We start from the raw sequence: 13,249 nt of genomic DNA on the forward strand, positions 1-13,249 counted from the left end.
ATCTTTATTTGCAGGTAAATCCAGGCAACCTTATTTTAATTTGTTCAGTGACTACTTTCAGACTATTTCTCAGATTTCTGGGAGAGATAATTCTCTTCAGCCTCATTATCTGAATCATTTATTAAGGAAGCAGTTTGTTCATGACTAATATGAGTAAAGGCTTATGTGAGGAGTTCTGAAGTGAGACATTTCTGGATATAGTTCTTTTATCAGAAGCCTGTGAAAGAGTTACCCCTCCTTACATCTCTCTCCTTTTATTGTGCAGAAAGAACCAATGAAAGCCTGTCTATCCTAATAGGGTTGTCTTGGTTCTTCACACGTTATTTTGTTCTGCCAGTTAATTGAAACTGCTTGAAATTTCTGACTGATCCTTTCCTTAGAAGTGAGGAAAGAAGGATACTAAACAACCCAGTAAATGGGATTTAAGGAAAAGTTCTATGTATCAAGGTTACGTCAAGATATGGTTACTTGGGACAAAGGTCCTCCTTACATGTAAATGCTATTTTTGAAGCTGTAACTAGTTTTATTACAAATTACCTATTTCTGTGTTTTAGTGGATACTTTCCTTAATTTCTGAATTGAAATTTTGCAGAAAACATTTCAGTCTTGTCCTAGCATGCTAATGAAAAAGTCATAATAAATATTAGACCTCAGTCATAATAAGTAATAATTTCCTATTTTCTTTATAAAACCACACTTTTTTTTTTTCTTTTTTTTTTTTAAGAGAGAAATAGGGCAGAGGGAGAGGGGGAGAGAAGAATCTTAAGCACAGAGCCTGACACAGGGCCCAATCTCAGGACACGGGGCTCAGTCTCACAAACCTGAGCTCCTGATCTGAGCCAAAATCAAGAGTTAGACGCTTAGCCAACTGAGCCACCTAGGTGCCCCTAAAGCCACACATTCTGTTAACTATTGGTGCTACATAGGATAAATTTTTTTTTTTTAATATTTTTTATTATTTATTCATGGTAGTCATAGAGAGAGGAGAGAGGCAGAGACACAGGCAGAGGGAGAAGCGGGCTCCATGCCGGGAGCCCGACATGGGACTTGATCCTGGGACTCCGGGATCACGCCCTGGGCCAAAGGCAGGTGCTAAACTGCTGAGCCACCCGGGGATCCCCGCTACATAGGGTAATTTTCAAAAAACCTGGTCTTTGCCCTCAAGGCATCTATTTTTGTTTTTGTTTTTGTTTTTTTGTTTTGTTTTGCCCTCAAGGCATCTAATGAGATGTCTTACCAACAAGGTGATTCTGTTGTGGGGCTATAACATTAGTGTGCACGGAAGACAAAAATGGCTTCATAGGGGAAGTGGCTTGTGGCAGACCCTGGAGGTGATAGTATCAAGCCTAGGTAGTGACATACTGGAGAGGCTGCAGAGTTTGGAAGAACCATTGGAGGTGGGGAAGCATTTTCAGGTTAAAACAGGATAACCTGAGAGGTAGAGCATAAGCTCTGGACTTGGACTGCTTAATCCTAGCTAGCACATGGTAGTAATGATTTAAAAATATTATAACCATAGGGGAGCCTGGGTGGCTCAGTTGGTTAAGTGGCTGCTTCTTGATTTCAGCTTAGGTCATGATCTCAGGGTCCTGCATCTCATGGAGCCCTGCATCGTGCTCCATGCTCAACAGGGAATCTCTTTGAGGATTCTTTCTCTTTCCCTCTCCATCTACCCCTTCCCTTGGCTCTCTCTCAAAATGAATAAATAAATAAGAAAACTCCCTAAAACTAACCAAAAAAACCTATTATAACCATAGTTAACATTTATTGATCACTTACAGACTAAGCATACTGTCTGAAGGCCTTTACGTACATACCTCATTTGACCTTCACAAAAACCTGTAACAGGCTGTGGTACTCGTGAAGGAATTGATCCTTGGATTAGTAAATCACTCCTGACTATATAGACGGAAATGAGGTCAAGATTAGAACCCAGAACAGTTTGACTCCACAGCCCACACTCTAAATCACTGAGTAGTATATGCTTTCTGTGGAATTAAAAATGCAGCAAAATCAGAGTGTTGAATAAAAAATTTGGAGAAAAGCATTCAAATTTGTTAAGATTTAATTATATGGAAGTGAGCAAGGATAGGCAGACAGCATTAGAATGTGATGCTTGAGTGCTTACATAAAAAGACATTGGAGAGAGTGAAAAGGTAAATGGATGAATTTACCAGATTTAGGACAATAGTAGGTTCAAAGAGCACAGGCACTGATGAACTTGAACACATGGCTTTTAAGCATGTATAAAGTAAACTTTTCTTATACTTAAAGAATGGTATAGTAGTTCTTACTGCCTTTGGATCAGTGGACTACTTGCCTGTATGGTGTAAAATATCTTAGATTTAAGGAAAATAGGAAACTTCATGGAATTGGTACTTCATTTTGACTGGAGCGGATCTTAATGTCATAATATTTAACATTTAATGAAGATGTTGACTCTGCTTTCTTTTCTTTTTTTTTTGCTTTCTTATAAATAACCCCCATATGTTTTGTAGAGTGCTGTTTTAATTTTTAAATCTTTGCAATTTGTTTGATTTGAGTGTTAAAACTAAGCTTTCACTTCTGTTTAAAGTAGAAGACACATTAAGACACATGGTTTTCTTTTCTTTAGGCGGAGGTTTGATCTACAGAATCCATCTCGAATGGATCGGAATGTTGAAATGTTTATGAACATTGAAAAAACTTTGGTGCAGGTAACTGAGAAAGTTAAATTATTAATTTTTTTCCTTTTAATATACTTTCACTTCTAAGATTGGCTTTATTGCACTGCCAGAAGATCAAAGGAGGAAAAATTTTCTGAAATCTATTATTTTTATGAGTTTTTGGGTATTAGAGCTATAAAGTTGAGTAAAACTTGTTATTTATAGAATATTGATCCTAAACTTCTGGTGAAATATACTTTCTTTCTTTTTCTTTTATATATATATATATATATATATATATATTTTTTTTTTTTTTTTAAAGATTTTATTTATTTATTCATGAGATAGAGAGGCAGAGACACAGGCAGAGGGAGAAGCAGACTCCATGCAGGGAGCCCGATGTGGGACTTGATCCCGGGACTCCAGGGTCATGCCCTGGGCCGAAGGCAGGCACCAAACCGCTGAGCCACCAGGGATCCCCTCTTTTTTTCTTTTTTTTTTTAGAGAGAGACAGACAGTGTGGGGAGAGGGGCAGAGGATGAGGGAAAGAATCTTATGGGGCTTGATCTCTGACCCTGAGATCATGACCTGAGACTGCGTTGGATCTTTAACTGAGCTGCCCAGGCACCCTGATATTTTCTTTATTTCTCCTAATCCATTATTTGAATCTTTCATATTTACTATAAACACTCTCAATCTACTACTGGTCACTCTTTTATATGTTCTTTTTTTTCCAGGATTTGTTTCATGGTTGTACCATAATTATAGATCTTACTTCTCTCCAACGAGATATAACCTGTAAGAGAGAACTTAATATTCTTTTCTTTCTTAGTATTTTATTGATGGCAATTTTTAATCACTAAATTAGCCTTCCTGGGGGGAGACAGCTGGCAGAAATTCAGCTAGGTATTATCATTAACTTGATGCCAGAGATTTGTCTTATAAACTAGCTAGCTAGTGAAATACTTTTTTTTGTTGTTGGTTCACTGATTTTTGGTGATTTGAGGAGATTTTTTTTTTTTTAATTTTTATTTATTTATGATAGTCACACACACAGAGAGAGAGAGAGAGAGAGAGAGGCAGAGACATAGGCAGAGGGAGAAGCAGGCTCCATGCACCGGGAGCCCGATGTGGGATTCGATCCTGGGTCTCCAGGATCGCACCCTGGGCCAAAGGCAGGCGCTAAACTGCTGTGCTACCCAGGGATCCCTTGAGGATTTTTATAATATAATATAATATAATATAATATAATATAATATAATATAATATAATATAATAGTTTTAATCATGTTTTAACCATTGCTATTTGTAAGTTTTAGATGGGAAAAAAAGCTATAATCCACAGCCTTTATTTTTTAAGCAACTTACATAATAAGGCAAAATGTTCATTCCCCTGGGCTCCACCCCTCCCCCTAATCACTGCCAATAAAAGGTGTAGGTGAAAACACTACATTAGATTTGGACTGTTAAGATCAATTCAGGTAAGAATGGCTATATGAGTATCAATATGTTAATGTGATAACTTAATGAAAAATACAATGAATTTCTTTAAGTCATAATTCTGAATATTATGTTTTGTCCTGCTGTACTTAACTGCAGAGAAATGGATCTGGGGATGGCATTAATGGCCTAATGGCCTGCTGGATACCTAGGTTTTATATTGAGATGAGCTCCTACAGTCTATACAGTTTATATTCAACAACATATTCCCCATTTTAAGCATTATGTCTTTGTCGACTTTGGCCATTAGGGTAATTCATTAATGTGACATCATTTCAAAACCAAAAGAATTTCAAAATCTGTTTTTTCTTCCTTAGAGCAATTGTCTGACCAGACCCAACATCTACCTCATTCCAGACATTGATCTGAAGTTGGCTAACAAATTGAAAGATATTATCAAACGACATCAGGTAATAGACATGATCACATCAGAAAATTGTGTAGTAGTAAGTTTCTTACAAATCTCAATCATAATATCTTTTAGTTTCTGTGTATATCTGCATTGAATGAAAGTGATTTCTCTTTGGGTTCTTACAGTACCAAGTTTTTTCTGTCCATTCACCTCCAATTTTTATCCTAGAGTAGCATTTTCCCCCTTAGCATTGTTGAGATATAATTGATACCTAACATTGTGTAAGTTTAAGGTGTATAATGTGGTGATTTAATCCACATATGTAGAATTAGCATTTAATAGTCACAGGTATGAATTTATAGTCTTCTGTAATTTATTTTTTAAAGATTTATTTATTTTAGAGAGAACTGCATGAGTGAACACAGGGGGATGGGGGAGAGAGCAAGACTCTCAAGCAGACTCCCCACTGAGTGCAGAGTCCAATGTGGGGCTTGATCTCAAAACCCTGAGATCAGGGATCCCTGGGTGGCGCAGCGGTTTAGCGCCTGCCTTTGGCCCAGGGCGTGATCCTGGAGACCCGGGATCGAATCCCACATCGGGCTCCCTGTGCATGGAGCCTGCTTTTCCCTCGTCTATGTCTCTGCCTCTCTCTCTCTCTCTCTGTGTGACTATCATAAATAAATAAAAAAAAATTAAACAAACAAACAAACAAACAAACAAACCCTGAGATCAGGGCAGCCCCGTTGGCCCAGTGGTTTAGTGCTGCCTTCGGCCAGGGGTGTGATCCTGGGGACCTGGGGTCGAGTCCCGCATCGGGCTCCCTGCATGGACCCTGCTTCTCCCTCTGCCTGTGTCTCTGCCTCTGTCTCTCTGTGTCTGTCATGAATAATAACAAATAAAATCTTAAAGAAAAAAACAAAAAACCCTGAGATCATAACCTAAGCTAAAATCGAGAGTTGGATGCCTAACAGACTGAACCATCCAGGTGTCCCTGCACTTACGTAATTTGAAGAGAGTGTGGTCAGCATCACTGCAGTCACAAAGTCAAACAAAATAGAAGTTGATGGCACAGTTGTTGGTAGGAGTTGTTTCAAGTAAACCTATCTTCCCTTGCCACTCCAGTGATATGTTTTGTATTTATTATATATATGGACTGGAAAATTTTATTTTCCCAAAAGCTTACTTTGTCTTGATTCACATGTACCAGTGCTATCTTCAGACATCTTTCTCTTCCTCCTCTAACCTCATTTTAGATTGAGACCTTTGGTATTTACTGCATGTAGGTTTGTGGCTACATGTGTCTGAACTATAAGCAACCCCGTATTGTGGTAAACTAGTTGAGGAGATCTCGGTAGAAGATAATTTTCTGAAACAACGTCATTTGAGTTATGGAGTTTTACTAATCCTCAGGATTAGTTGAGAAGCCTCTTGAAATATCTTCTCTTTTCTTCTCTAAGAGAGATTGCCAGTTGTATTATGTTTCAGTAATTCTAAAATATCATCCAAGTTTCTAAAGCAAGGATTTCTTGTACTGCTTACTTTTGGAGATTTAGTACAGTGCTTTTCTTATATAAAACATCCTTTCGGAAGAGAAAGGTAATAGAATTGTGCTGTCAGATCAGGCAGTCTCAAGTTTACTTCCTTGTTCCACCAGCATTTTGCCTTTGAACCAGTCACTTAACTCTCCTTTCTCTTCTGGACTGTTTATTGGAGGGGCTGTCAAGTGTAATTTAATTATGTGTGGAGTGATAGAAAGCAGAAATGGAACAAATTAACCTGCTGGCTCCTAACTTCAGCTGAAATTACCTACTCTTATTGCTACAGAGTTATCCTGGGAGAAGCTTATATATTTTCTTACAGTTAATACTGAACATTTAGTTCTTGTTTTTCTTAAAAAGTCTGGCTTAGTGCTTGTGTTCTAGGGATAATGTATAGAGGGATATAGAAGGATCTTCCTGGTTTCATAGAATCATAGGGAAGAGACCATAAGCTAATGATTTAGTGAATACTGATGATTAGGCCTTAGCTCAAACATTTAAAATGCATTGATAACTCCATTGTTTGAGTACTTAACAGTGTACCTGTCACTATTCTTAGCTCATTGCTAAATTGTAACAATTCTTGTGAAATAGGTATTATTACCACTCTTTCACAGAAGACACTGAAGCACAGAAAAAACTTAAAATACTTATATCACCCAAGTAGAAAATGATAGAGCTGAAGTTCAAACCCAGGTCGCCTGATGGACTCTAGAGGTCACGATCACAAACACTGTGCTCCTCTGACTTTTGCCTCATACTCGTTAGATGTTGACCTCCCATTTTTAGCGTCTTGTGATTATTCAGAAGTGTGCCCAAACTACTTAAAATGATTTATAAGTATTTATTTTAATTATATTTGCTTTATTATAGTTAATTCACCTTCTTTAAAAAATATTTATTTATTTATTTATTTATTTATTTATTTGAGAGAGAATGAACATAAAGCATGAGCTGAGAGGAGGGCCAGAGGGTGAGGGAGAAGCAGACTCCCCACTGAGCAGGGAGCCTGATATAGGGCTCCATCCTAGGACCCTGTAATCATGACCCAAGCTGAAGGCAGACGCTTAACTGACTTGAGCCACCCAGATACCCCCAGTTCATCTTTAGATAGCCCTAAATTTTAGAATTTTGGAATTTCTTTCCCGTTGGAAATAGCATTGTTGTGTTTTACTGATTGTAATAATTAGTAAATATTCATTGCCAAAATAAAAATTAAGAAATACATTAAGATGCTAAAGATCCTTTTTTACGCCTGATTTTTAAGACTTGTCCTCATTCTTATGGTTTCTAGAATGAACACTTTTTTTTTTTTTTAATCTAAGTGGCTTTCAAAGAGGTGCCTGGGTAGCTCAGTCGATTAAGCATCTGACTCTCGATTTTTGCTCGGGTCATGATCTTGGGATCCTGAGATTGAGCCCTGTGTTGGACTCAGAGCTCAGCATGGAGTCTGCTTGTCCTTCTCCCTCCCCTTGCCTGTGTGCACTCTCTCTCAGATAGATAAATAAATAATCAGTCTTTTAAAAAAACAGCTTCCGGGATCCCCGGGTGGCGCAGCTGTTTGGCGCCTGTCTTTGGCCCGGGGCGTGATCCTGGAGACCCGGGATCGAATCCCACGTCGGGCTCCCGGTGCATGGAGCCTGCTTCTCCCTCTGCCTGTGTCTCTGCGCCTCTCTCTCTCTCTGTGACTATCATAAATAAATAAAAATTAAAAAAAAAATTTAAAAAAAAATAAAAAAACAGCTTCCAAATCATAATCTAGATTGTATGCAGTAGTTTAGTTGTGGTCTAGCTAGACCTAAGTTTAGTATTTATGTCATCCACTATTCTAAAATTGACTTAAAACAATAGTAGTGTATATACATGCTAGAGACAAGTCAAATGTCCATCCTGTATGTGTATGTCATGGTCAAAAATCTGAATTGATTCACTTCAGATAATTGTGATAATTTATGATGACGTTGGAGTAACTTTTTTTTTAATTTTTAATTTTTTAAAGATTTAAAAAAATTTATTCATGAGAGACACAGAGAAGAGAGAGAGAGAGAGAGAGAGAGGCAGAGACACAGGCAGAGGGAGAAGCAGGGTCCATGCAGGGAGTCTGATGTGGGACTTGATTCTGGGACTCCAGGATCACATCCTGGGCCGAAGGCAGGCGCTAAACTGCCGAGCCACCCAGAGATCTCCTGGAGTAACTTTTTAGAATTAGAAATACTCCTATTACTGATAAGGTTTCCTAGAGATATATTGAGAATTAGCAAGAGGTACTTGTATTATTTTTCTATGCAACAATATAAACTGTATCTATAGATAATTTACATTTTAATTGTTCTCATTAATAATTATTTTCCTTGGGATCCCTGGGTGGCGCAGCGGTTTGGCGCCTGCCTTTGGCCCAGGGCGCGATCCTGGAGACCCGGGATCGAATCCCACGTCGGGCTCCCGGTGCATGGAGCCTGCTTCTCCATCTGCCTGTGTCTCTGCCTCTCTCTCTCTCTCTCTCTCTCTCTGTGTGACTATCATAAATAAATAAAAATTAAAAAAAAATAATTATTTTCCTTGACTAAAAATAACAAAAATATTATACTCTTAAAATGCCTAAGTAATAAAGTAATGCCTTTATGATTCTTAAGCAGTTTGCATCTGGCAGTGCATAGTTTGTTTGCCATTGCTTCACTCTTATGTTCATTTGCTTTCCAGGGGACTTTTACTGATGAGAAGTCAAAAGCTTCCCACCACATTTATCCATATCCTTCCTCACAAGAGGATGGTAAGTTAATTTTTTGTTATGAACTCCTACTTCATTAGATTTTGAGTTTTATCAGAGATTTAAACAATATATAACCAGCATTTTGAAAAAGAGACTTTCAAGTATTAAAACACTTGCACAGGTTATTTGTGTCTTTTCTAATATTTTGCTGAATTGGGCTAAGCAAACTAATTCTGTGATGTCCAACTTTCTGATCATTGGACTTTGATTTCTTTTTTTATTGGTTAAGTTTAGATATGCCTTATGTAATAACTTTTTAATGTTTCCTGTGTAGCTTGTGTTCTGAAAATTAGGAGACATGGCAAAATTGAAAGAACATGTTTGGAGAAGATGGGCTTACTGGCTAACTGAATGGGGCTCCTCAGCAGTATTTCAGTTTGGTGAATTTATAATGGTTCAGATTCTGAACTTTAGCTCTTCCATCCTGTAGGTTAATTTTGTCAGTGGCCAGAGTTCTGTAGAGCTACAGAAACTGATTTGTTGAGAAAGAAAGTATGAATTCATAGAATAACCAAATTAATTTGAGAAATAGATCTCCTGTAAGGGATCAAGTCTTTTGGTTAACGTAGCATATCCCGTAGGACATCTATATAAGAAGCTAAATCATATTAAATTTGAGTTGGTTATTACCCCATGCTGAGTACTTTTTTCTGACTAGTGCATTTATGCAAGAAGTTAATAATAGAGATTAGCAGACAATCCCTGTTTAAGAAATATATTTCCAGGTAATCCATGGGTCAAAGAAGAAATTACAATGGAAATAGAAAATCTTTGGAATGGAACAATTATAAAATGAATAATAAGTACAAGAATGTTAAATTTTGTATAGCTGAAACTATACCCAGAAGGAAATTTGTATCTTTAAATGTGTATGTTAGGGAAGAAGATAGACTGAAAAAATCAGTGATGCATACATCTTTCTCAAGAGTTTGGAAAAATAACAGCAAACTAAAGCTAAAAGAAGGAAATAATTAAGAGTGAAAATTAATTTTGTGGCAAATATATAGGAACAAAGTGCTCAACATTAACAGAAATGGTTCTCAGAAAAGATCAATAAGGCTATTCAGATCGTGCTGCAGATAAAGCAAGAGAAAAAGAACAAATAATGTCAAGAATGGAAGTAGGACATTGCTACAGATCCTACAGATATTGAAAACAATGATAGAATGGATGTTAGGTTAGGTTTGTGTGGTTGCTTGATTGCTTTTGCGTGGTGTCAAAGCTAAGAAACCATGGCCTTATCCAGAGTGAATAAATTTTACAACTTGTCTAAGAGTTTTACAGTTTTAGCTCTTACATTTAGGTCTTTTTATCATCAGTTTGATAGCTACAGGTTTGATTTTATTTGTTATAGTAAAAAATCTCAGCTCTGTGAATATTATGCTTTTATAAAGTGAGAAACTTTACCCTGCCTTTAGTATTTAACTGGTTGTTTCTCGGCCTATTTTCCCGTTAGGTAATAGCAACTGGTGTCCACTAGATGGGAGTGGTGGATAGCTGTGATGTTAGAATACTGATTTCTGTTGCAGGCTTTGTTCTCTAATAAGGCCGATATAAAACTTTTAGCATGTGCGCTTTTTGAGAAAAATTGCCTTTTATAATTGTTACATCTAGCTACTTAGGGATTCCTTACTGGTGCTAGTTTTATTTTTTTCCTTTGTTTAATACATCCTTGTTTACTGCATACTAATGCTTGCTTGGTATTATGAGTAGCTAGGGCAGTTATTAGGAGATAGCATTTAAATTTAACTTTTAATATATTGAAGGCCTTTTAAAAAATATAAGACATTCTGCACACTGTGTACAATATACCTTAGAATAACTATCAGGTAAATGTTGACTCTCACCAAAACCTTATGCTAGGCTCTTTACAAGCACATATTTCAGGTAAGTATATAGATGATAACAGTACCAGCCACACACACATTAGAAGCTGTGTTGTAAAACCCTCGAAAATGCAGTATACCTTTAATGAATATTAGTCAGAATTTAAAATAAAAGGTGATATTTAATGGGTCTTGATTTATTGGTAAGATTTTGGGTATGGCATGCTAGAAGAGGGTGCAAAATAAGCAAAACCATAGAGGTAATCAATTATGAACTTTGATGGAAAGGAAACAGCGGTTTGGCTATGTATCTCACGGTAGTGGGAGAGAAGAGTAGGTAGGTGAGAGGACAAAGCTCTGGTGTAAAGAGTTGTGTTTTTATTAGATGGATAAAAGTGATGGTAGATAATATTGATGAATTTGATGAACAGATATGTGTAACTGTGGCTGTATTAGGTAAATTTGCCTGGGAGCTGATTTCTGGGATATATGATAGAAGGAAACTGGTCAGAGAGCAAGACCCTTTGAGATGTTCTGAGATAAATTACTGAGTGAAGGAAAGTCGTGTCATTAGATAAATATATTTATCAGGAGAGCAAAGGAAATTAGATGGCAAGCCAAGGGTGGTCCATATCTTAAAAGTCATGGGGGAAAGAAGGGAAGCATTTTATTTTACTTAATTTTTTGCAAAGATTTTATTTATTTGAGAGAGAGTGAGTAAGAGAGAATGAAAGAGAACAGAAGTGATGAAGAGGGGCAGAGAGAGAGAGGGAGAAACTGCCTGCTGAGCAGGGAACCTGAAGTGGTGCTCAATCTCTCAGGATCTTGAGATCATGACTTGAGCTGAAGGCAGATGCTTAACGGACTAAGTCACCCAGGCGCCCTATAGAAAGCATTTTTAAATGCAGGAGGTTGGCAATGGGACTGTTCTACAAAGAAAAGTGAGGCCTGAGACAAGGCATTTGGATTTGTCAGTAAGAAATAATATGTAACCTTTGAGAATGAAATTTTGGTAACTTGCAAGTGAGAGTAAGTTGTAGAGTTGGTGGAAGATCACCAATTTCTCAGAATGTATGACCGGGAAAAGAAAGTGGAGGATGCCACACAGCAGGTGGCCTGACTTTTGTCTTTCAAGATTTGGTTTTATTGTGTGTTTCTGGGTGTAGCAAAAGTAAACTGAAGCACATAATAGAGTTGAAACCTAGAAGGGATAGGAGGATTGGTTTAAGAACGCGAGTTGAATTACTGATTTTAGCAGAAAGAATATGTATTTCCTCAGAGATGAAAGTAAATGAAGAGAATTTTAAAAAATCAAGATATTCATTAGAAGAGGAAGACTAAATATTACTTACAATATTTATTTAGATGAGTGCCTATGTCCCTTAGATTTTCTTATCTTCATTCTTTTTGTTCATCTGACTTGGGAATTTCAAATGTCAATCTTTCAGTATTGAGTTCTGATTCTTTCTTCTGATTGGTCAAATCTGATTTTGAACTCTTTAGTGGATTTTTCAGTTCAGATATTCTATTCATTAATTCCAGAATTTTTAAAATTCTTTTTTATACTTTCTATCACTGTTGATATTCTGTTACTGTTCCATGCATCACTTTCCTAATTTTGTTTAGTCCTTTAATGTGTTCTTTTGTAGTGCATTGAGTCTCTTTAAAACCATTATTTTAATTTCTGTATACCAATTTCATATTCTACAACTTCAGTGAATTCATTTATTCTAAAACTTTTTTTTGGTGCAGTCTTTAGGATTTTCTAAATATAGTAGCGTGAATTCTGCAAATGGTGATAGTTTCACTTCTTTTCCGATTTGGATGCCTTTTATTTCCTTTTCTTACCTAATTGCTGTGGCTAGGACTTCCAGTACTGTGTTGAATAAAAATGGTGAAAGTGGATATCCTTGTCTTGTTTCTGATCTTAGATGAAAATCTTTCAATTTTTCACCATTAAATAGATGTTAGCTGTGGGCTTGTCATATATGGCCTTTATTATGTTGAGGTATGTACCCTCTGTACCACTCTGTCAAGAGTTTTTATTCACAAGTGGATGTTGAACTTTCTCAGATTTTTTTTCTGCATCTCTAGAGGTGATCATATGATTTTTGTCCTTGATTTTGTTAATGTGGTGTATCTCTGATTGATTTGCTGGTGTTAAACCATCCTTGCATCTCTGGAATAAGCCTAGTTGTCATGATGTATGATCTTTTTAATGTATTATTGAATTTGGTTTGATAATATTTGCTTGAGGATTTTTGCATCTGTGTTGATCAGGGATATTGGCCTGTATTTTTTTTTTTTTTTTTCTTGGCATTTTCGTCTGGTTTTGGTGTCTGGATAATGCTGGCCTTGTAAGTTTGGAAGTATTCCTTTTATATTTTGGAAGAGTTTGAAAAGGATTAGTATTAAATCTTTTTGGAATATTTGATAGAATTCACTACTGAAGCCATCTGGACTGGGACTGCTGTGTGTAGGGGGTTTTTAAGTTACTGATTCCGTCTCCGTACTAGTAATCAGTCTGTTTCAGATTCTCTAATTGTTCATGATTTAGTCTTGGAAGGTTGTTTCTAGGAATTCATCTGTTTCTTCTAAGTTGTACAGTTTGTTGGTGT

At 36.7% G+C, this 13,249-nt stretch overlaps 1 protein-coding gene across 4 annotated transcripts in view; it reads left to right on the forward strand.

Annotated features, from left to right (window-relative positions):
- The window catches only part of SMARCC1 (SWI/SNF related BAF chromatin remodeling complex subunit C1), a 173,930-nt gene that overhangs the window by 36,857 nt on the left and 123,824 nt on the right, over nt 1-13,249 (forward strand). For 3 of the 4 annotated variants that reach the window (XM_077859077.1, XM_077859078.1, XM_077859080.1), the window contains exons 4-6: nt 2,615-2,696; nt 4,463-4,555; nt 8,736-8,805. In XM_077859077.1, the coding sequence (XP_077715203.1) occupies nt 2,615-2,696; nt 4,463-4,555; nt 8,736-8,805 (245 nt within the window). The remainder of the gene's footprint in view (nt 1-2,614; nt 2,697-4,462; nt 4,556-8,735; nt 8,806-13,249) is intronic. The other variant, XM_077859079.1, reaches the window with a different exon arrangement.

This window comes from Canis aureus, chromosome 19 (genome assembly GCF_053574225.1).
Source record: "Canis aureus isolate CA01 chromosome 19, VMU_Caureus_v.1.0, whole genome shotgun sequence".
NCBI lineage: Eukaryota > Metazoa > Chordata > Mammalia > Carnivora > Canidae > Canis > Canis aureus.